Source organism: Engraulis encrasicolus, chromosome 5, assembly GCF_034702125.1.
Source record: "Engraulis encrasicolus isolate BLACKSEA-1 chromosome 5, IST_EnEncr_1.0, whole genome shotgun sequence".
NCBI classification, from domain to species: Eukaryota; Metazoa; Chordata; class Actinopteri; order Clupeiformes; family Engraulidae; genus Engraulis; species Engraulis encrasicolus.
The window spans coordinates 25,625,446-25,649,295 of NC_085861.1; the positions used below are offsets into that span (position 1 = coordinate 25,625,446).

The following is a 23,850-nucleotide window of genomic DNA, read 5'->3' on the forward strand; positions in this document are numbered from 1 at the left end:
ATAAAGGTTAAAGTCTCTGGAATCAATAACCTTTTATACCCTTTCCCATGTAGTAATATGCATTAGGGAGCAAACGGTCCAAAGCAGTGTTCTTGCGCAAACTGTTGCGTATTCTGGCAAGTGTAATGAGATGAAGCGCGCGCTCTCCATACCAAGTTTTACGCATGTTGAATACACATTTCACTTTGGTGTATTTGGAACATTAGTGATATTGTTGGAAAGCAATATGTCCGGGTACATACACCTAAAGGCTTGAGATGAACTGGGAAACTGAGGCTGATCATAAGAACTGTCAATGTTCTCAATGACGGTTGGTCTACCCCTTCCCATCGAGGATATCTGTCCCGGTCGCACAGCTGCACTTCTGTTGGATTAGGATACTATAATAGGCTATATGGCCAAATACAATCAAGTCTTAAGACCAGGCCTAAGCACATGAAATGTCGTTGCGAAAGTTAAATTGGTTGATAAGTTTAAGTAAAAAAATAGACAGTACATCATTCTTCTACCCCCCTCTAGGACGCCCTACTCAATGGTGGTGACGCGTATGCACATGCTTGTGGCGCTTGCTTGATATGGATAGCCTACGGCTACGCAACCATCTCATGACACAAATTCCTCGCACAGTCATCACAGATCGACCACATCTTTGAAGTGTAGCAACGTTCTGAATATTGCATCAACAATGCCTGCAAAGTCCGTTTGCCTCCAAAGAAACCATGTAATGAAGGCTCAACCAGCCTTCCAGGATTTACTCTCAGGTCACGCTAATTCTGAATAAACAAAAGACGCAATTCAGAAGGACATTTTTCTTTATTGCTTTTCTCTCTTTTCTAAGATTCAACGTTTCATTTTCAGTACCTACAAAATATCAAAATATGGCGCTTGGTTCCATTTCACAAGTGATATTCAAGCGTAAATCATCATAAACAAGTCCTTATTCCTTTCTCGTGTGATATCCGAAATAGAATAATGAATGAACGAAAATATACACGGACCACTTTGTTGCAGATTTTGATTTTGGCCTTCAGTTAATTTGAGTTCAACCTCACTGATGTAAGACTATCCTAATTTGAGTTTCTAATGTTTTAGTTTCAGTTCAATCTTAAATAGTTTAATAATTGTACTATGCAATAGTTTGTTTCATATTGCATTGAATAATAGCCTACTGTACTTATATTACCAACATTTCTAGGCGGAAAGATAGACTAGGCCCACATATTACATACATAGGTTACAGAATGCAAATACTAATACAGGGTGTATGCAGGGTTTTAAAAAGTATTAAAAGGTGATAAATTAAAAAGCCAAAATTTAATGGCCTTAAAAGTTGTACATTTTCTCAAAAGGTATTATTTTTTGAAAAACAACCATTTTGATTAAAAAAAATCTTTATTTATTCACCGTTTATCTTTATTTATTCACTGTTTTTTCATACACCAGTGATTCACACAACAGTAGCCCCATCTGACCTACTTCATAGCAGAGTCGTGCCGTAGAAAGCAGACTGTTGAACATCACTCTGGAATCTATGAAGGTATCATTAGGGCGTCAATTTGCCAACCTGCCAGGCTAGTGTGGGGAGTAATTAGCCAGTGCTCTCCCCCATCATCCTCCATTACTGAGGTACCCTGAGCATGGTAGCCTACCGTCCCGCCACACTGCTAATCATAATGTTAAGGAGGTAGAAATGACAAAAGATGTCTTGTTAATACTCGCATCGGAGTGTCGTGATGGTTATAAAAAAAATCTAAAGGTAGTGAAAAAGGGTATTAAATGGCAGTACATTTGACGTCAAGATTGGTGTATATACCCTGTAATAGTCTGTTTAAAAAAAAACAAAAACAAATTAACTGATTTCAATTATTTTTGTGATTGGTAGTGATCGGTGATTGGCAGATCATGATTTTAATGATTGGTAAATGGTGATCTGGCCAAAACACACACACACACACACACCACACACACACACACCACACACACACACACACACACACACACACACACACACACACACACACACACACACACACACACACACACACACACACACACACACACACACACACACACACACACACACACACACACACACACACACACACACACACACAATGATGTGAAACAAAAATGAAATAAAAAACAAATAGCCTATTATAGTGTACATACAATTCTACTGTCTTGCATAATTGCCTGTACATTGAATTCCACTATCTTTCATAAAACAGTTGGACTACCTCGCATAGAAAACAACATCCTTGCTCCCCATGGTATGTTGCTGTCACTGATGCCCATTTAAGCATTATTGGACACCGAACATGCTAAATCCTTTTGGGAAATTAGCTAGGAAGACTGTGTACTTGTTGTAAGAAATGAGAAAAAGCATGTAAATGACATCCTGTCCGTCATAGCTGCGCTAGTGTGCTACAATTAGGCAAATTAATTTAGATGTTTTGGATTAGCTGCCTCCCTCCCTGTGCATCGTGATGACATTGTGAGAAAATGCATTTGTTTTTGTCATCTTGGCGATTTCTCATTATTTGTGTGAGTGTGTGTGTGTGTGTTTGTATGTACAGTATACCGGCCACTTGATGAATACCTACCGAGGTAGGCTGTGCCATTGTGATAATGCTCAGTTAAGTCTAAGGGACCCAAAGTGTGCCAAGAAATATCCTTCACATCATTATACCACCAGCCTGAAGCGCTGGATAGATCTACCTAGGCAGGATAGACCCATGTTTTCATGTTGTTGACGTTATGTTCTCACCATACCATTCGAGCGTTGCAGCAGAAATTGACAATCATCAGATTCAACATTTTCAAATCTTCTACTATCCAATTTTGTTAAGTTTGTGCGAATTGTAGGCTCAGTTTTCAGTTCTTAGCTTACGGGAGTGGCATTCCATGTGGTCCTCTGCCGCTGTAGCCCAACTGCTTCAAGGTTCGACGTATATGCGTTCAGAGATGCCCTTCTGTATATTGAAAATATGAAAAAATTTATTGAGCAGCGATGCATATTATTGATCAACATTTGTATTTGAAAATACATTTGTATATATGCCAGAATTAGTGCAAAGGCTACTTTCCATCTATGTTTGGGAATGCATGGGTCTGTATCCTCATCTTCATCATTAGCCTTCCTCAGATCACCACTGTACATAGTAGAATAGACTTGCAAGCTGCCAACACCTGTGATTGTTATAGCTGTGTCAGCTGGCTAAGATGCTGTCTGGTCCCAGGTCTCAGACGGACCCTAATTGACAGTGTTATGGGGCCACACTGTCATTCCAGCCCCAATAGGGCTCTCGGTATTTGTTCTTTCCTAATAGACACTGCACAGGATCTTCAGAGTTGCCCAGTACTAATGAGCATTACAGAGGTGCCACAGTGTTGTCAACCCAACCCAACCTTATTTCTAATGGGGGTCTTGTTGCCCCAGTCCTAATAGGTGTTGTTCAGGGACCACAGTGTCTTTCCTGTCCTAATGCAAGTTTGGAGAGATGGTTATAGTTCATTTCACCCTGTGTGGAGACTGAGTGTGCTTTGCTAATAAGTGGTTCCGCAACACTGAACAAATTTGAAGATAATCCTTTATGCCACTGTCCATGAGGTTGGGAAAAGAGTGACAATACCATACACCCCATGAAACAAAACTATTAATTGGCCCATAATCATATAAAATAGCTATATTAAAAATGAAAACCATAAACCACCAACCTAATATAAGATAAGATAACATAAACCTTAATTGTCTTTTACACATGAAACAGAAAATTGTCTTTGGCGTGGCGTGGCATTCTTACAGACATTGGACAAGACTTGACAAAACAGGACATAAGAAGACAATACATGCATGCTGAGGCTGGGTAGCTGGTCATTGTTCATCTCTTGTTCAGTAGAGCTACAGCTGAGGGGATGAAGGATTTCTTGTATCTGTGTTTTTGTGCCAGTGGAATATTGAACCTTCGACCCGATGGCAACAGTTGGAAGGAGAGATGGAGGGGTGAGAGGGGTCCTCAATTATCTGGTCGGCTTTCCTAATCACTGCACCAATGTACAGCTCAGATAGGGAGGGTTGAGGTGAGCCAGTAATTTTGATAGCCTGGTTCACTTATGCGTGAACGTTTGTTCTTTTGTCTAATGCCAATTAAGTTGTACCAGGAGGATATATTGAAGGTGAGGACTGATTCAATGAAGGAACGATAGACTAGGGTCAGAATGTCCTTGCTGAATTGCTCAATAACATTACTAGAGACAAAATAAGACCTCATAAAAAGAACTCTGTTAATTTTTATAACGTGGTAATTTACAGTGTAACTATTTAATATAATTAATGCATCAAAGTGACAGCCCTAATATATACACATATGGATTCACTATTTTAAGACCATGAAAGATTTTTTAAGTGGTTATCAAGGACTACCACTAATGCGTCGAAATATACCCCAGGCCACCCCCACAAGTGGAATGTGGATGCTTTACACATCAAATATGCCCAACACACAATTTAAACTCATTAACAGTAACAACAAACCCACTTAGAACATGCCCAGCTACAAGAAAGTACCAGGCACAGTCCTGTTACAATATAAAGTTAGCTTATGACCCACACATTACACAAGAAACATGAGAAGCAAGATGGCGATGGTTGGATTGGATTTTTTTCTTCAGTGGGTGACCATTATATATCACCTTGGAGTTGTGTTGTGCTTCCCAAGCACTACTTTGAATATCTTTCCGATTGCTGCAGATTTTACATTTTCATGCAGAGTTTTGCAACTCATTCTTTATTGTTGATTGGTGATTGTTGCTTTTATCTCTGCTTTTTTATGCCCATATCCGTCTGTAGTTATCAATTCTCTCTCTGTCTCCTTTGTCTTCCTCTGTTTTTCTCTCTTCTCTTCTCTTCTCTTCTCTTCTCTTCTCTTCTCTTCTCTTCTCTTCTCTTCTCTTCTCCTCTCTTCTCCTCTCCTCTCCTCTCCTCTCCTCTCCTCTCCTCTCCTCTCCTCTCCTCTCCTCCTCTCTCTCTCTGTTCTCTGTCTCTGTCTCTTTCTCTCTCCAGCTGCATCGGGCGGAGGAGGCGTGTGATGGAGGGTTGGGTGGTGCAGGGGACCCGGTTACTGAGGAGAAGCTTCAGCAACTGCAGAAGGACATCAGAGAGCAGGAGACCCTGCTGCAGGGATACCAGCAGGTCAGAAACACACACACACACACACACACACACACACACACACACACACACACACACACACACACACACACACACACACACACACACACACAGACCTATTGTATATCCAATTCCTACCATCAATGTTGTTGCACTACAGGGAAAACACACCACAGAATGAATCATACCTCGTCCATCCTTTAAAAAAAAAAAAAATCCTCAACCTACAATTTCCAGTTTTTTCCACCATCATGTCCTCTGTTATTAAAATAAATGGAACACCTAGTCAGCAAGGGGAAAGTGTGAACTTGTGAAATATTAATTGGCACACTGACAGCAGTACAATACAAATGATGATCCGTGTCATGCCGGTGCTCTTTGTTAGGAGCCCTTTACGGCTCCTCCCCGGGCGCATTCAGGGAGGTGTGTGTGAGTATTCTGGATACTTGGTCATCATCCCTGAGATGGTGGGCACGTGTGTTTGAGTTGACTGATAAAAGGTGAGCTACCAAGTACGTAATGAGGCGTTTCATGTTGGGAGGTCAATTTGTCCTTTGCCTTAGTATACCTACTCTTGGCGGGGGAGGAAGGTAGGTACGGTGAGAGAGAGAGAGGTCACTTCGCCCGGTTCGAATCCAGGTCTCCAGGGTCTCTCATCCATTCAATAATGCAGCGGACCAGGTGGTGAAGGACTGCGATGCTAAAGTCAGGCTCATTGGAATGGCAGTCAGACTACATCCTCTATTTAGTGAACATATTGGAATGGCAGTCAGACTGCATCCTCTTTTTAGTGAACATAGCCAACACCCCCAGAGAGTGGACACGAGACATGAAGAATGAGAGTTTACCAATACCTTTGGAATGTATTCCTTTATATGTTTCAGGGTTCCCACTGGTGCTTGAATTCCTTGAAAATGCTTGAAAATTTCAATTAAGTGTTTTCAAGGTTGTGAAAATGCTTGAATGTTTGGTGAAGTGCTTGAAAATGCTTGAAATTTGTGTCAAGTCGAATTCAGTAAGCCAAAGAATAGAAATAAATTCTTCAGGTACATCAAAAATCTGAGGGAGTGAGATGTCAGATGGGATTTGATATTCGACACACTAAAATTGATTAGAATGCAGGAAATTGCGTCTTAAAAACACAAAATGTTCACACACACCCTTCCCGAGACCTATTTAAAGGTGCTGGAAAACTGAAAATGTATGTGCTTGAATTTGTTCATGAAAAAGGTGTGGGAACCCTGTATGTTTGCTCCGTGCTGTGTGTGTGTGTGTGTGTGTGTGTGTGTGTGTGTGTGTGTGTGTGTGTGTGTGTGTGTGTGTGTGTGTGTGTGTGTGTGTGTGTGTGTGTGTGTGTGTGTGTGTGTGTGTATTGTGTGTGTGTATTGTGTGTGTGTGTGTGTATTGTGTGTGTGTTGTGTGTGTGCATGTGTATATTGTCTACGAATGTTGTCTGTGTGTTTCATATCTATGAATGTTATCTGAGTGTTCATATTCCATTTGTGTCCGTGTGTTATGTTCATATGTTGCCCCAGTGATCATGACGTAGGTCTGCCACACCAAACAACAACTTCAAATCAGCCTTTGTCCTTTACCTGGGATGTGCACAGTTTTCTTTCTCAACTGACCCTGCAGGGTACACAGCAGACGACTGTGGAGGCCCCCTCTTGCTCTGTAACTTACTCTACTGGAGCTACGATAGTAATTTTTTTTATTTCAGATCTCAAGCTCTATTTCAAATGTACTTTTCTTCTATCTGTTTGCACAAAAATGGAGAAAAGGAGGCGCACACAAGACTTGTGTGAAAAAGTGTATTGAAGCCGAAAATATACAACAGAAGTCTAAGGATTAACTGGAGAGACAGACGTTTCGGAGCTAGTCCATTTTCAATGTCTCCAGTCAATCTTCTATCTGTTTGTTCATGTCTTTGTTCCTTGTTTGCTTTCATTATTTCTTCTTTCAGTATTTTTTTCCCTTCTGAACCATCTTGCTATTTGTTTGCTTACACAACAGATTGACGTATTAGTGCTCTTTTCGTCAGTCTTTTTTTAAAAATCAATTCTCGCTCTCACTCTCTCTCTCTCTCTCTCTCTGACATGCACACGCCTCTTGCTGTCTCTCTCTCTCTCTCGCTGTCTAACCGTCTTACTTTTTCTGATTGCTCTTTTCCCTTATACAGTATTATGAGTACGTTTGGGCACCCTTTTGGAAAATCATTGTATCGGTTCATCTGTTATTGAGCAGGATGTGCTTTACGTCAGATGTCATGATTTAGTGCGTTTTTTTTACCCGTTTCATTTCTGGCTGTGGAGAAACATTGTCAAAGACGATCCTTTCTTCTTATTCATAGTTCTGAAATCTAACACTGTGCGGTCCGGTTCTCGATTCTGATTGGCTGATAGCCGTGGTCAATTGAGCGTAAACCTACACCTTCCAACTGAAGATTCTATGCGCGTCTAAGTTAGACCAAGCGCATCTACGTCGGTAATGAGAATATGTTGCAGTTGGGGTAGGGAGTCTGCAAGAAGAGCACATCTTTGCACCATCTGTGGTTGGAGTATCAGTGTGATTGCAAAGACATTTCATTCCTGCGATGTTTGCTGAGTTTGTTTTTGTAACGAAGTGTGTGTCTGGCAGCTCAACGACGCACGCACACCGAGTGATGTTGCCGGGGTAACCACAATCACTTCCTCAACTTGTCGCGGCTCAAATTAATTGTTATTAAAGCTTTTTAAAAGAAATTTGGTCAGCGATTAAGTGTAACAGTGTTAGATAAGCAATAAGCCACTTGAGTCCGTGGGTTATGCTCTATTGATAACGGGACAAGGGGACGTTTATGGCACTCTCGCATCGTGCCCCACTCCTCTTGGCCGTTATCAATCGAGCGTAACCCACGGTCTCACGTGGCTTATTGCTTAATTATCTAAGTTTGTAGACAGCAAAGAGTTGTTCAGAGCCCCCTTTATTGCCACTCTCCATGATATAATTTAGGACAAGCATAGTCTGCTATTACATTATATAATGAATAAGATTTTATGACCCTGTCTATCTGTCTTTTTTACTGAAGGATTTACAAAGTGATTAGAATAAGTTTGTGCTGCAAAGGTGAGCGCTACTTCATATTAATTGTACACCATCTTGAGGGTGCCCATATTAATGCACATTCCTCTTTTTGTTTAAATCCACACAAAATTGTATCTGTTACATCTATTAGAATGATGTTACAACCGAAATGTTTCTCTTTCCCTATGGTTTAACATGGTATGCTGAAGTTGCTGCTTCAAACCATTGTAATGATTTTCCAAAAGGGTGCCCAAAATGACTCCTGGCACTCTATATCCTTGTCAGTCTGTAGTTAATTGATTATTTCCCCTGTGCTCTATCCCTCCACCAATTTCCTACCCCAACCCTGTCTCTTTCCCTGTGTAATACCTGGTGAATACATTGTCTGTGTAAATGGCCTGTAATGTCTTCACTTAGTCAGTTATCAACAAAAAAAAGCATTGGAACACACACACACACACACACACACACACACACACACACACACACACACACACACACACACACACACACACACACACACACACACACACACACACACACACACACACACACACACACACACACACACACCTTGCTATATTTGTGAGGATCTTCTCTTGACTCACATTCTAACAAAGCTAGTCAATGATAAAGCTATCCAGGACCCTAGCCCTGTTAGTAAACTTATTTTTTTGCACTTTTAGTTTTTTTTCATCAACAAAAAACAACTGAGAGAAGCATATTTTAATGGTGAGGACTGACCAAAATGTCCTCACAACCACAAATGTCCTCACAACCACAAATGTCCTCACAGCCACAAATGTCCTCACAGCAAAGATGAAATGCCAGTATAGTCCTCTCAGTAATGCTATAGCAAGTGTACACACATACATGCACACACACACTTAGCCCTTTGGTTCAGAAATAATGAGGTGAGTGTGTGAGCGAGAAACTGTGCAAAGTGTGTGTGTTTGGTTCCTCAGCTACAATGAAAGTACTGTGTGTGTGTGTGTGTGTGTGTGTGTGTGTGTGTGTGTGTGTGTGTGTGTGTGTGTGCGCGTGCGTGCGTGCGTGCGTGCGTTAGGGCTGTAACGATACACTCAACTCGATTCGGTTTATGTCACGATTCATGACCTACGGTTCGATACATCCCACGATATCACATTTGCCAACATTATAAACTTTATGAAGAAAAACTATGATAGTTTATAGGTAGAATAGGTTACAAGAGGCTACTAATATATATTTTTGAAAGTTTCTATATAATAATACCGGTAATGATGGTTGGAAGCACTATGACTTCAACATCATGTGGTTGTTTTCTGGGCTGATGGGTATCAAAACGTTAAAAGGTCGTATTACGATACTGCTTTCTTGTATCACGATACGGTATTGTGACTCTGTGTATCACGATTTCTCGGTTCGATACAATATCGTTACAGTGCGTGTGTGCGTGTGCGTGTGCGTGTGTTTGAGTGTGTGTTCATGACAGTCAAAAGAGCCAGGCTAATTGCCTTCTTTCAGGGGTCTTGAACGTGTCTCAGCTCCGTCTGCTTCTGTTACATCAAGGACAATTTTCCACCATAAAACAGTTCACATTAGCAGCTAGCCAGGCCGTGCCCTCCTAGTGACGCAACAGCTTCAGCGTTGCTACCAGTCAGGTTTAGAGCAATGCAAGTACTCTCTGAGTTCCCGCAAATACAGGAACTCCTCCCACTTTGTTGGGAAGCAAACAATCATTAGCAAACCAAGGGAGGTAATTTGGGAAATGCCTTTTGGGAAATGGGTTATGCTCTTGGTCAGACCAAGTCTCGGAGAGATTTGAAAGTCGATGATAATCAGGCTAATTAACAGCACAAACATGCACTAATTTTCACACTGCACAGCAGTGTTAATTTTGTCAGCTTTTTTTTATTTAGTCTTAGTCTTAGTCACAATGACGAAAATCAATTTTAGTCTTAATCATATTTTAGTCATTGCCTTCCCAATTTAGTCTTAGTCTTAGTCAAAATGACGAAAATCAATTTTAGTCATAGTCAAATTTTAGTCATTTTAGTCATTTTAGTCAACATTTCAAATTTTAGTCATTTTAGTCAATATTGTGGTGTAAAATAAATAACCTACAATGGCTACTGTTATTTCACAAAGCATTACTAATATAGCCTATTGCAGCAAATATTCACCTTGTTACTTGGTAATTTTCCACCAAAACCCAAATCAGTCATTTCAACATCATAGAGAGCATCACACACACACACACACACACACACACACACACACACACACACACACACACACACACACACACACACACACACACACACACACACACACACACACGTCACACTATCTCTGCAGGCCTCTCTCTCTCTCTCTCTCTCTCTCTCTCTCTCTCTCTCTCTCTCTCTCTCTCTCTCTCTCTCTCTTCTCTCTCTCTCTCTCTTCTCTCTCTCTCGTGCATTAGAAACTGCTGCATATTATTTGATTTTGAGTTTGATCACGGAGGAAGCTACATGCTCTTCTTCACCTGACCGCGTGACTTAAAGCCTGCAGATTCCCGGCAGTGGGAAGACCAGACATCCCAAGTCTGCATGAAGTTCAAGACGTCTCCCTGATAGTGGCTTCCCGATGACCACGAGTCAGATAAAATATTGCTGATGTTAGACTATGCAAGTTAGCGGTTTTTGTTTTCAATTGGCAATGCGAGCAGAGAACGATAATAACTTGTGCGCCATGCGTAGAATGCAATAGGCTTAAATAGATTGTGCGAGCACACTTCGTATGCCATGCAAAAGTCCCAGGAAAAATAGTTAGGCAGGGGTATGCAGACTGGACGATAGAAAGGACATGCACATACAAATAGTTAAACACTAATGCTGTTTTGTTTGTCAGGGGTGTCGAGGCTCGATATGCATGACCCTGAAAAGAGTTTTTGGAACTAGGAAGACGCTGCAGACGCATGGAAATGCTGTCGACTTCCTTGGGTCTTTTAGCGTTGCTCTCGACGAGAACAAGTTTCAAATCTCAACCGTTTTAAACTCCTCAGCGATCGCCTATCCATTGATTATTTTCAAAAATAGGCTACAGTAGCCGTGCCCCTGTTTAGACAGACCAACTTTCCCCCTGCTGGCGCGCTCTCCCGCGGTGACTGATTTAAATAAAGTCACGAATCCGACCTTCATGATTTGCTTGCGAACTGCCTACTCATATGGTTAAACAACACATATAGCAAACATTACACTAAAAGAACAGACAACGAACGCCGGGCTAAGACAGCCTAAGTGAAAAGGAGAATAGTGGAAGCTCGAGGAGGTTTAGAATGACAGTATCAGAGGAGGATTGGCGCGACTGTCATTACTGCAAACACATGTCTTCGTCATGGACAAGAGGGTTGTTGAACATGTTTCAAAATTAACACTTCCCTCAACGTCGGCTATTTTTTCTCTTTCTCTGGGAATGTTTAGGACCTAAACTCAACTTAAATGGACCCACTGAACTACTAGGCTACAGATCTACTGACTGAGCCGCGCCATGCACTGGCTGCCAGCAGAGACAAGGGAGGCAACACAGCGTGAGCGCGCAATCTGAAGTTCAAGACACTTAGGACTTACAATTACAAATTGCAAAATAATTATAAATAATTAGATTTTTTAATGTCCATTTGTCCATGTCTTGTAAATTTCGTCTCGTCTTAGTCTCCTTGACGAAAATATTTTTTTATTTTCGTCATATTTTTATTTGCTGGAGGCAATTTTTAGTGCGTCATCGTCTCGTCATCGTCAAGGGAAAAAGGGGCGTTGACGAAATATTTTCGTCATCGTCGTGGTTGACGAAATTAACACTGCTGCACAGGTTGACCTTGTCCTTGGCCTTGTCTCTTTGCTTTGGTATTGGCACTGATTGGATTAAACTATGTAAGAAGTACATGAATGCTGTGTTGTCTTGCTTGCTTAGCTTTGTCTGTGCTTTGCCAAAGGTCTACTCCTTTATTTCACAAATCCCTGCCTAGCCCTTTCATATAATTCTATAGATTGTGATTTACCTGTGGTTGGTTTGGCTGTTCAGAGGACTGTTTACCCAGTTATGAGCTGATAAGCCAACAAAACGGCTGCAGAAAGCATTCTTTTAAAGTTACTATAATTAATTAATTAACTATAATTACTTAGTTTTGATTTAAATTCATAAGAGTTTTGTGGCACCCCTTCTAAAAGATTTGGAGACTAACTTATAGCAAGACAATCTGTCTACAATGAAGACAAGATGAGAGAAGAGGGCTCCATGAATGAGAGTAAATAAGGAGTAATGTGGAACACATCTGTCATGCTGCGCAAGCACACAAATAGATGCAACTTATATGTAAATGAAAAGTGAGCACTTGATGAGCCTTTTGATTTGCTTGAGAAGAAAAGGCAATTTTACACACACACACACACAACACAACAGTGGCTCATTTCGTTTGCATGCCTGTGGTGCCTTTCTTGGCATTGTCACATCTTCACAGCTGAACTTCTTCATTCCCTTGCCATTGCACTGCAGTTTCCTCAAACTGGCACTCTGAATGCATGGGTATTTTAAAGCATTCTGACACAGCTGTATCAAACGGCTCTTGCATTGTATAAATGCTCGACATTCTCGACCCGAGAGTCCTCTTAACCTCTTTTACACTCTTGACACACCTGAGCTAGCCTGATTCTCCCCACACCTCTGTGCATTTCTGCTTAACTTTTTGAGCTCACAAGAGAGTCTGGACCCTTCAGACGGGAAGATCTTCGATTTTACCTTGATCAAGGTCAAAATGTACCACTCAGGATTGCAGGATTTTCATAGATGTGATGTAGTGGACAATTGAAAAATAAGTGAAACGCGACAGATGTTTCAGCAACAGTGGCTGCTCTCATGGACTCATTGATATTCTGTGATTTGAACTGTATTTTAGAATATTTGATTGGGGAAATGCTTGTCTGACATTTTTAATGAGTGGCTACTTTAACATCACCTTCAAATGGCATCTGTGCAAGACTGCTTAAGACATGTGCTGAGGAATTAGCTGAGCCTCTTCATCACCTTTTTAATAGGAGTCTACAAGAAGGCAAAGTTCCTATCTTGTGGAAAACGTCATGCCTGGTGCCTGTTCCAAAGAAAACTCACCCCAAAGAACTTAATGATTACAGACCGGTTGCCCTCACCTCACACCTAATGAAAACTTTTGAACGAGTGCTGCTGCGTAACTTTCTCAAACCCCAAGTACGCCACGCACTGGATCCTCTGCAGTTCGCCTACCAAGAGAACGTGGGAGTGGAGGATGCTATCCTGTACCTTCTTCACAGGGTACATGCTCACTTGGATAAGGGTGGCTGTGCTGTGAGAATCATGTTTTTTGACTTCTCCAGCGCATTCAACACCATACAACCACTGCTGCTGAGAGAGAAATTGGTGCGGATTGGAGTGCAGCCTAGCCTGGTAACCTGGATCACTGATTACCTCACAGAGCGGCCCCAGTTTGTAAGGATGGGTGACATAACATCAGATACAGTGATTAGCAGCACAGGAGCACCACAAGGAACGGTTCTCTCCCCCGTGCTCTTCACCCTGTATACGACTGACTTCAGCTACAATTCTGGGACATGCCACATGCAGAAGTTTTCAGATGACACTGCAATTGTGGGGTGTATAAGAGACGGTCAGGAAGAGGAGTACAGGGGACTGGTGGATGACTTTGTAGGATGGTGCCAAAACAATCAGCTGCACCTGAACACCACCAAAACCAAGGAAATGGTGATCGATTTCAGGCGCTCCACCCCGCCCTTGGTGCCTGTTTCGATTGGGGGAGAGAATGTGGAGACTGTCTGTACTTACAAGTACTTAGGAGTGCATCTGGACAATAAGCTGGACTGGTCCACAAATTCTGATGCACTTTACAGGAAAGGCCAAAGCAGGCTCTATTTCCTCAGAAGGCTGAGGTCCTTCAATGTCTGCAGCCAACTTCTGCTCATATTCTACCAGTCTGTCATGGCCAGTGTGCTCTTCTACGCTGTGACTTGCTGGGGTGGAAGCATTAGGAGGAGAGATGCTGGACGCCTTGACAGACTGGTGAGGAAGGCGGGGTCAGTGGTGGGCATGGAGCTGCAGTCACTCACCTCAACAGCTGAGAGCAGAACACTGAGCAGACTGGACTCTATTATGGACAATCAGCATCACCCCCTTAACGCCACCTTCACTAACCAACTGAGTCTGTTCAGTCACAGACTCCGTGCTTTCACCTGCAGGACAGACAGGCTAAGGAGGTCCTTTGTCCCTTGGGCCATTCAACTGTTTAACAGTATACAGAAGGACACTAAGAAGGACATCATTATTGGGGATTGGACTGCCTGAGATGCCAGAGCTGGCCCAGATCTGGAGCCTCTTGGCATGTGTGTGTGTGTGTGTGTGTGTGTGTGTGTGTGTGTGTGTGTGTCTGTGTCTGTGTCTGTGTGTGTGTGTGTGTCTGTGTTTGTTTTTTATGTAGCTACTTGACACCTGAATTTCCCCCTGGGGATCAATAAAGTTTCTCTACTCTACTCTACTCTACTAAATTCATATATCTACTTGCACAGTTACATTTAGCCTGCAGAGGTTTCATTAATAACCATGCAATATGTCCTATGTATATGAGTTTGGTATTTGAGTGTGTGAGCCCTTGGAGTGCCGTCCTCTCTCTGAATTGTAATTTGGGCCCAGCAGGGACCTGGACCTGGACCTGGACCAGCAAGATAGACATTGCACCAGCAGTTTGCTTGCTCTGATTAAAGTTACACTGTGCAGGAAATGGTCAAAAAGGTACTGCAACTATGCTGCTCATTGAAACTGGGTTGCCTCTTGTCAAATTTGATATTTTCATGAAAGTTTGCTAAGTAATAAACAAATATTTTCTAGAATGGCCCAAGTACAGTCATTTTTGCAGCTAAAATGTCTATTTCTGGAAATTCAAAGTGGCGGACCATGGAGAAGATCCCCCTTTTAATGTATGAAAAGTGCAATTTAATCCAGTCATAATGAATACTTAGAATTTGATAGTGGTGGTCAGTATTCATGAAAAAGGTAACATTAGTGAATGGGTAGCATGAATTCTGGAAATAAACAACTAAAAATCTTGCACAGTGTACCTTTAAATCTTGTGTATGTACAGGATTAGCCAGTGCTCCCTAAACACACAGTGCCTTTCACTAATGGAGGAAGCACATTGGCGCAAATGGGGATAATATGCGTAAGGGCCACTTCTGGAGCTGGATGCACATGTACTCACACCCTTCACCTTTGTGTTGTTTAGATCAATGAAGCACAGCAGCAAATGGAATCATACAAGCATTTACCAGGAGTCTACACAATACACCCTTTAGAAAATGGCTCAGTCATCATGCCAATTCTTTGAAACAAGATTGGGACGCACGCACGCACACACCTACGCACACACCTACGCACGCAGCCACACACGCAGCCACACACACACACACACACACACACACACACACACACACACACACACACACACACACACACACACACACACACACACACACACACACACACACACACACACACACACACGTGCGCAGGGCAAATTATATTATTAAAAACATTCATTCTAATTTTCTTTTGATTAGTGTCTGATTCAGGATCGTCTGATTTAATATTGAAAGCAGGCGACGGCCTGTACTAAACTGAGCCTTTTAGCAGTGGGCTTACATTGTTGTGCAATATGGTCGTTATGAGAAAAGACACAATGTTAATCTTGGTATCGTGGGTACACTACTGCTTCATATTAAAGTTGGTAAACAAAATGAGTTTCTTTGCAAAATGGTGTATCCACCATTTTTGACTTTTGCATTTTATTATAGGTAATAGGGGTGGGCGATATGGCAAAAAAATGTCATATCACGATTTTTTAAACATTAAGCTTTATGAAATTGTTATAAAGCTTAGAATCTGCACTGTCAGAATCTACGATTAACTCAATATGCCCCCGGGCCTACTTGAGGCCTATGTTCTGGTGGCTACTCACATTTGTATAAGCAATTTATATCAGTGTGCATAATTATTAAGCGACTTTGTGGTCTTCTGGGAAAAAAGGCCACTAAAGAGATCTTTACCATTAAAAAGTCTTCCTGACTTCTCCTCTGAGGCCAGCCTGCTTTAGGCGATCAATCCGTAATGTTGGTCCAGTGTCCAATTACCAGTACTCAATAGTGTCTCCTTAGACTTCCTAATTAGGGCAATGTTAATTAAGCAACAGTCTATATACAATAAAGTAATATAATACAAAAGAGTGTTTAAGGATAAATCGAAAGTCTTTGAAGTAGGCAGTGAATGCTAATGGTTTCTCAGATCTTAGTGCTGACGTTGAAGGATCTTCTCTTTCTTTGGAAGTGTAGCCTGTTTTGTATGCAGCCTCTGCAGTGGACTCCCAATTCAGTCAGATATTGATCTCAATTCTCAGTTAGTTGATAGCTACCGATCCTCTCTTGGCACTCACCTCACTCCCCAATACACCCAGGTGATCTGCCGGAGTTGTGCAGGTGATATGATTGCAGGGGATATGACTCAGAAATATGAAAAATGCAAGTGATATGACTGTGCTGGTGTTCAGTAATGCAAGAGCTGTAGACCTGATGGAGAAATGCCGAGAAATACTCCTGCCTGGCCAAAAAAATATCACACACTCTAATATGTTCTTGGGACGCCTTTATCTTTGATTGTGGCACACTTTTGCAGTGGTATTGTTTCAATAAGTGTCTGCAATGGCACAAGCTTTATTTTCATCCACGGTTGTGTGGATTTTTCACCTAGATCTGTCTGCTACACAAACCCCCTCTCCAGCACATGGCATGTGCTAAGGATTCTCAATAGGGTTAAGGTCTGGACTCTGTGGTGGTCAGTCTGTGTGAAAATGATGCTGCATTGTCACTGAAACATGCTTTCACATTTTCAGCCCAATGAATCCCTCCATTGTAAATTTGTGTCTGTGTGAAAATGATGCTGCATTGTCACTGAAACATGCTTTCACATTTTCAGCCCAATGAATCCCTCCATTGTAAATTTGTGTCTGTGTGAAAATGATGCTGCATTGTCACTGAAACATGCTTTCACATTTTCAGCCCAATGAATCCCTCCATTGTAAATTTGGAATATGCGCATGCCATCAACAAAGACAAATCCATTGATGAATAACCTGTTCATTCACTATCTGAACCTAGACTTGTCACCAAAATGTTTAAATGATTGCCGATGCCAATGAATTGAACCCTCTCGAAACGACATTCTGTCCAAACCCACAGGATGTGTCTGTTGACATGGTTGTTTCAGAAAAGAGAAGCAACCCATTATACCAGGGCGGTTCAAGGAAAATGAGACATAATTTTCACACATGAATTGGCCATGCAGACAATGAGAATCTTTGGGATGTGCTGGAGAAGACCTTGCACAGCATTCAGCTCCACCATCTCCAATACAAGATTTTGGTTAACAATGAATACATCTCTGGATGGAAATAAATCTAGTAATCGATCCTAAAGGCATTCCAACAATAAGAGTGACCTTTTTTTGTTCGGGCACTGAGCAGTATTCCTTGTATTACTTGTATTGTATTAGTCTTCCTGTAGGACCCCAGGAAGACTAGCGAACTGCGATGGCACAAGCTAATGGGGATCCTTTGCTAAAAAAAAAAAAAAATACACTGCTGTAATTCGTACACACCATTATGTGGACTGCCATGCCATGTTTGGATGGAACTCAATTCCCTTTTTAATCATCATTACTTCATCCCATTGACCCCATAAAACTAAATAAAGCAATCAAATAGGACTAAACTTTGGCATCTCCGTCAGGTAGTTAGAATTCCAAGAGATGTTTAAGGGGTGTGGGCGGTGGTAGCTCAGGTGGTAGAGGAGCCGTTCAGCAACCCAAAGGTTGCAGGTTCGAGCACCACTCGGCCTGACTCCATCGTTGTGTCCTCGAGCAAGACACTCAACCCCAAGTTGCTCCTGGTGGCAGGGTGGTACCCTGCGTGGCAGCCACGGCCACCGGAGTGTGAAATGGTGAATGTGAGGCATACAATGTAAAGCGCTTTGAGTGCTCGAAAGGAGTGGAAAGGCGCTATATAAATGCAGTCCATTTACCATTTAGATGCTCCCCTAGACACCCTGGACACCAGCCTGACGTACACCAGACCCTTGTGTATTTCCTTTGAGCTTTATGAGCTCACAAGAGGGTCTGGAGGGCCTTCGGAGTTGCCCTGCTCTCGATCCAAAATGCAGTAGAACCAATCGGGATCGCAGGATTTTCAGAGATGTGGCGTAGTCGAAATTACATCGTAATTGATAATGGGAAAATAAGTGAAACGTTGCCATTGTTTCAGACAACAATGGCCACTAGCATGGACTCACTCCACAACATTTCTAATTTCAAATGCATTTTCGAATATTTGAATAGTTAAAGTAGCACCCCATTAAAATGTCAGACAAACGTTTCCCCAATCAGGTGCAAAGATTTTTTTGATAAAACCATGCCTCGGCAGACATACGCCTATGGTGCAGGACCAGGTCCAGATGAATGTTTGTGGAGCAAGGCGAAACTCATTCATCTGGTGAGAGTGAGGTTACCTGGGGGATTCCTCCACCGTTGACTTGCGTGTAGATTTGCTGCAGCCAGGGGGATGTCTGAATAGGACATTCAAAGCAAGAATAAGCATTGTGTGTGTGTGTGTGTGTGTGTGTGTGTGTGTCACAGGAGAATGAGAAGCTGTATGTGCAGGTGAAGGCCCTGAAGGCTCAAAGTAAGCGTAGTGAAGAGGCCATGTTCACAGAGAACCAGAGACTCCTTCACGAGCTGGCAATCACCAGGTGAGACCTACACACACACAAACGCATTCACACACACACAAATGCATGCGTACGCACAATCATTGATATTTGTGTGTTTGACATATGGTCATCACACACACAAGCACACCCACAATACTTAATACAGAGTGTGGTATTCATTGTTGTACCCGAACGCGTTCAATGAACGAAAGTTCATGAACGAGTTCATATTTTGAGCGAACGTGAACTGAACGTACAATATTTACAAGATTATGAATGAATTATGAACGCGTTCATTCTGGAGCAAATGAACGACACGTTCATCACTTCATTTCGTTCATTCCGTAGTTACCAAATTTCATTAATATTCCTGCCGAAACCGCGACTAAACACTGTCAGAAAGTCTAGTATTAGGCCTATGTCTTATCCTTTCTCTCTGACAGCGCCTGACACCATTCTCTCAGACTCTCTTTCGTCTCGTGCAAACAGCAGGCATAGCTCTACTTAAAGGGACACTGCAGGAAATGGTCAAAAAAGTTTGATGCTGGTTTTAAGTATTCATGAAAAAGGTAACATTAGTGAATGGCCAACATGTATTCTGGAAATAAACAACTAAAAATCTCACACAGTGTCCCTTTAAAATCAGAGCGGCCAGCAACCAGCCAGCAGTGTGCGAGTTTTCTTACTTCCCGGTGACTTTTTAGATTAACGCTTCTAGCACACACAGTGTCCAAACAACAAACACTGTAAAGGACTACTATCTAGGCCTACTAATGATAAACCACTCTTAATGCAAAACTGAAATACAGTAGACTAATATCTAACAATCTCATTGTTAAAACTAATTAAATATGGGCTTTGCCAATTAGTCCTACACTTTTTTCAACATGGGGGGTGAGCTGTGAACTGAACTATGAACTAGTAGAAAATGAACTTTCCCAACACTGCAGAAAACACAGTTAAGGACTATACTCTCTATTACTACTACTACTAATAATAACTACTAATAATAAACCGCTGCTCTAAATGCACAACTAAAATACAGTATCCAGCAATGTCATTGTTAACACTAATTAACCCATTAAATAATGACTATCTGTGGAGCATTTATATGGGCTTTATCAATGAATTTTGATTTATTTTGATGTATTTATTTTAATTTAATTTTTTTGGGGGGGGGGTGAACTGAAATGAACTAGTTCATTTATTTTGTGAACTATGAACGAACTAGTTAATTTTGAAAAACTATGAACGAACTAGTTTTTTTCTTAGAGCTGTGAACTTGAACTAGAACTAGTTCACGTAGAAAATGAACAGCTGGTATTTATGTTTGTGTGTACCACACTCAGGTTGGCTGATTAATCCATTTTTAATTTGTGATGAGCGTTAACGAGGACGGTCAGCCTTGGGCTAATGTCTTTGACAAAATCAGTTCCTGTTCTTTTCCATCCAGGTAAGAGTGTTTGTTCTTGGTTCTTGGTTTTATTTTTATATTTATATTTATGCCTAAATGTATTTTCATTTGACTCAGTCAGTGAAATAAAGGCAATTCCTGATTCAAAAGTAAAAAGGGGAATTATTGGAAAATGGATTGTGGTCTTTTGTTCAGCCCCATTTCACATACACCTAAATGTTTGACGATTCTCTGAACCTTCTCATATTGATTTTTTATACACTTTTATTCCACTCATGTGGCTGGGTGGGTTTCAAGTGAGCTGCCTCAGGGTTTAGAGCAGGGGTGTCAAACTCATTTTGGTCCGGGGGCCGCATACAACCCATGTGGACCTCAAGCGGGCCGCATTAGTAACATCGCAAAAAAAAAAAAAAAAACGTAAAGCAGAGGATTAGTGTTCAGTACTATCACGTTTTAAGTGTGTTGAATATGTAGAAAGCAATGCAATACTGATAATCCTATGCAAAATTTCCTTGACTTCATTCATTCATTGGTAACCGTCAATTAATTAAATATGGGACAGTTCATTTTGGCAGGGGTTCTGGGGGTTTACCCCCAGAAAATTTTGTATTTCTTATATGTAATTTCCTGCATTTTCACGCATTCTAACATCCCGTTTCCAGTTTGAGCTTAATAGGAACCAATACAAATCCTATTATATTTATTATTTAATTACAATCAATACCAATACAATACGAATAAGAAGTATTAACATTTTATCTCTATATATGAGGTCTATAATATCAAATGCCTGTTACAGTACAAATTCACTATTTATAATAGAAGTGTGATGTGCACTTTACTACATATAGTGTAACAGAGGGACCATTGGGTTAATGTCATGCAGGTTTCGATTTTGCCCCGAGGGCCGTAATTGCGCATTTCGGTTATTTCATTAAAAAAATAAATAGAATAAAAAGTTTAAAAAAGATATATATTTTTTTTATTTTTATTTTTTTTTTTTTTTACATCCGGGCCGGATGGAACCCTCCCGCGGCCCGGATGCGGCCCGCGGGCCGTATGTTTGACACCCCTGGTTTAGAGCCATGAAGTAAAAGGTCACGTTTCAGGGTAGTTTTTTGAATGAAACGTATAAAACATATTTCTGTTTTGTCATTGAGTGGAAAAAAATTAAAAGGCCCTTTCCTCTGGGGAAAGGAATGACTACAATGCACAGAAAATCCCATATACTCTCCTCTCCTCCTCTCCAAGAGGATCAAATGTGCTCTGAAACAATCAGCAACTCCTATTTTTTCTATTTTCAACAAACAAAACCTGTACCATTCGAATAACTGTCGGGTGCCCCTGAGGGTCAATCAAATGAATCGGGAACGTGAAATATGTTCAGTTTCATCAGCCTGCCAATTCCTTACTCGCCTCATGTATTTTCCTCATCAGCTTGCACCTGAAACGCTTCTCCCTGAATCGGTTGATCCAGTCTGCACCTCTGGGTCCGCCCATAAAACTGCTTGTTTTCTCCTCCGTATGCTCCACCCGCTGTATGTGGTGGCTAATCAAATGGTTATTCTACAGTCCTTCAAGTGAAAAGAAATCCCGCACACTGTCCATTCCACCAACAAACTTTAATACAACGTTTCGGTCATCCGACCTTCTTCAGGTAAAGTGAAGAAGGTCGGATGACCGAAACGTTGTATTAAAGTTTGTTGGTGGAATGGACAGTGTGCGGGATTTCTTTGCACTTGACTGACAACCCCGCTGGGATAACATCCTACGCACCTGCCCAACTACAGAGGTGTGCAAAAGCGTCTTTATTGAACTTATTCTACAGTCCTTCCCAGAAGTCTATCCATGTTGAAAGAGGAAGCATGGAAGACAAAACCAAAACATCTGGATGAACTCGGGAAGGCATTCAAGACTGCTTTCTTTGCAATTCCAACTGACTTCATCAAGAAATTGTATGAGTCTGTGCTGAAACACATGGATACAGTCCTTCAAGCTAAAGGAAGTCATGAGATATTCATTTGGACCATAAAGCACCAGTGCTTCATTTTCTAAAGATACTGTATGTAACATATTTATCTGTGTGGAAGTGATTCATCACACAATTTCTATAGGTGACGACACTTTCGGCTTGCCAAATTCCGCCCTTTCCATTAATCTTTCTTCAGTGCAGCAAATTAATGTTTGTACATAACACTTTATTTGGGAGGGTTGTAGCTTTCATATCAGTGACTTCTGAAGCCAATTGATTAATTGAGCGTCAGGTTATTAGCTGTTGTTCCAACAACATGGATAGGCGACAAAACTTCTAGAAAAGACTGTATGTCTAATGACTAGCAGTTTCATGGGCGAACCCAAAAGTGCCGACTGGATTTATACTTTAACTTGCCTTTTAGATGTTAGTTATGTCAAATACATATAGCCTTGGGATTTCAGCATCATGAATGTTGCCAAAAATTAAATCTTGCAGGTTCGAACAACTAACTAAAATCAGGACATGAATTGTATACTAATTTCAACAGTTGCAGTTAGCAAGCCATTTTTTGTCTCTTTATTTTAGCATTTTGAGCTTTTTGTTGTGATGTAATGCTTGTTGTACATGTTGTATTGTTTTTGACAGGGACAAGCTGAGCAGGAGCAGTGTGCAAAGGGGTGCTGGAGTTGGCAGCACCAGTGAGCCTGGCTACAGCGTGTCTGAGCTGCTGGTGCAGGTCAAAGGGCTAGAGGTGGGTAGAGTTACTACGACACAAACAGGCAGTTTAAGGAACAGACCACCCTTTTTTTAATTTTCAAATACATTATTTGCTGTATTTCCAAGCATTATTCATGAATGTGCATATCATTTTCGTCTGTGTTTCCATTGCCCCGTTTAACAGTATAGCCGAATTAGGCATAGTAATGCAAGTCTGTGGTACAAAGTAAAACATCATCAAATGTACTTATAAACCATTTTAGTGGTGTAAAACGGCAATTTAATTCCGTCCACTGATCACTTGTGGTTTGATGCTAAAGTTACCAGTTACTTCCAGTGGTTATGCTAAGCTATGCTAATAATTCTGATCCAATAAATCTAAGTACTGAAAACACTGAGAAGAAAATGATATGCACATTCATGAATAATGCTGGGAAATACTTGCCTGGTTAACACCAGACCTAATCACAAGTGAGTCTTTCAGATCGAAACGATTGTGTAGAACTAAAGGCAGTATGGGAGTTCCCAGGCTAGGGAAATACTGCAAACATGTGAAAATCATAAAAGGGTGGCAAGGTCCATAGCAGTGTATAGTTAGTTACCATAGCAACTCATATTTCATGCCTTATTGATGTTGACACAATAGAGCTTTTTTTCTCAATGTTGTGGAAATATCCAAGGTTTTCTATTGAAT

General features: G+C 41.3%; 1 protein-coding gene across 2 annotated transcripts in view; it reads left to right on the top strand.

Moving 5' to 3' along the window:
• Positions 1-23,850, top strand: part of cep162 (centrosomal protein 162) — a 113,732-nt gene that overhangs the window by 51,947 nt on the left and 37,935 nt on the right. For both annotated transcript variants that reach the window (XM_063199016.1, XM_063199017.1), the window contains exons 16-18: positions 5,063-5,191; positions 18,977-19,089; positions 23,085-23,190. In XM_063199016.1, coding sequence (XP_063055086.1) covers positions 5,063-5,191; positions 18,977-19,089; positions 23,085-23,190 — 348 coding nt within the window. The remainder of the gene's footprint in view (positions 1-5,062; positions 5,192-18,976; positions 19,090-23,084; positions 23,191-23,850) is intronic.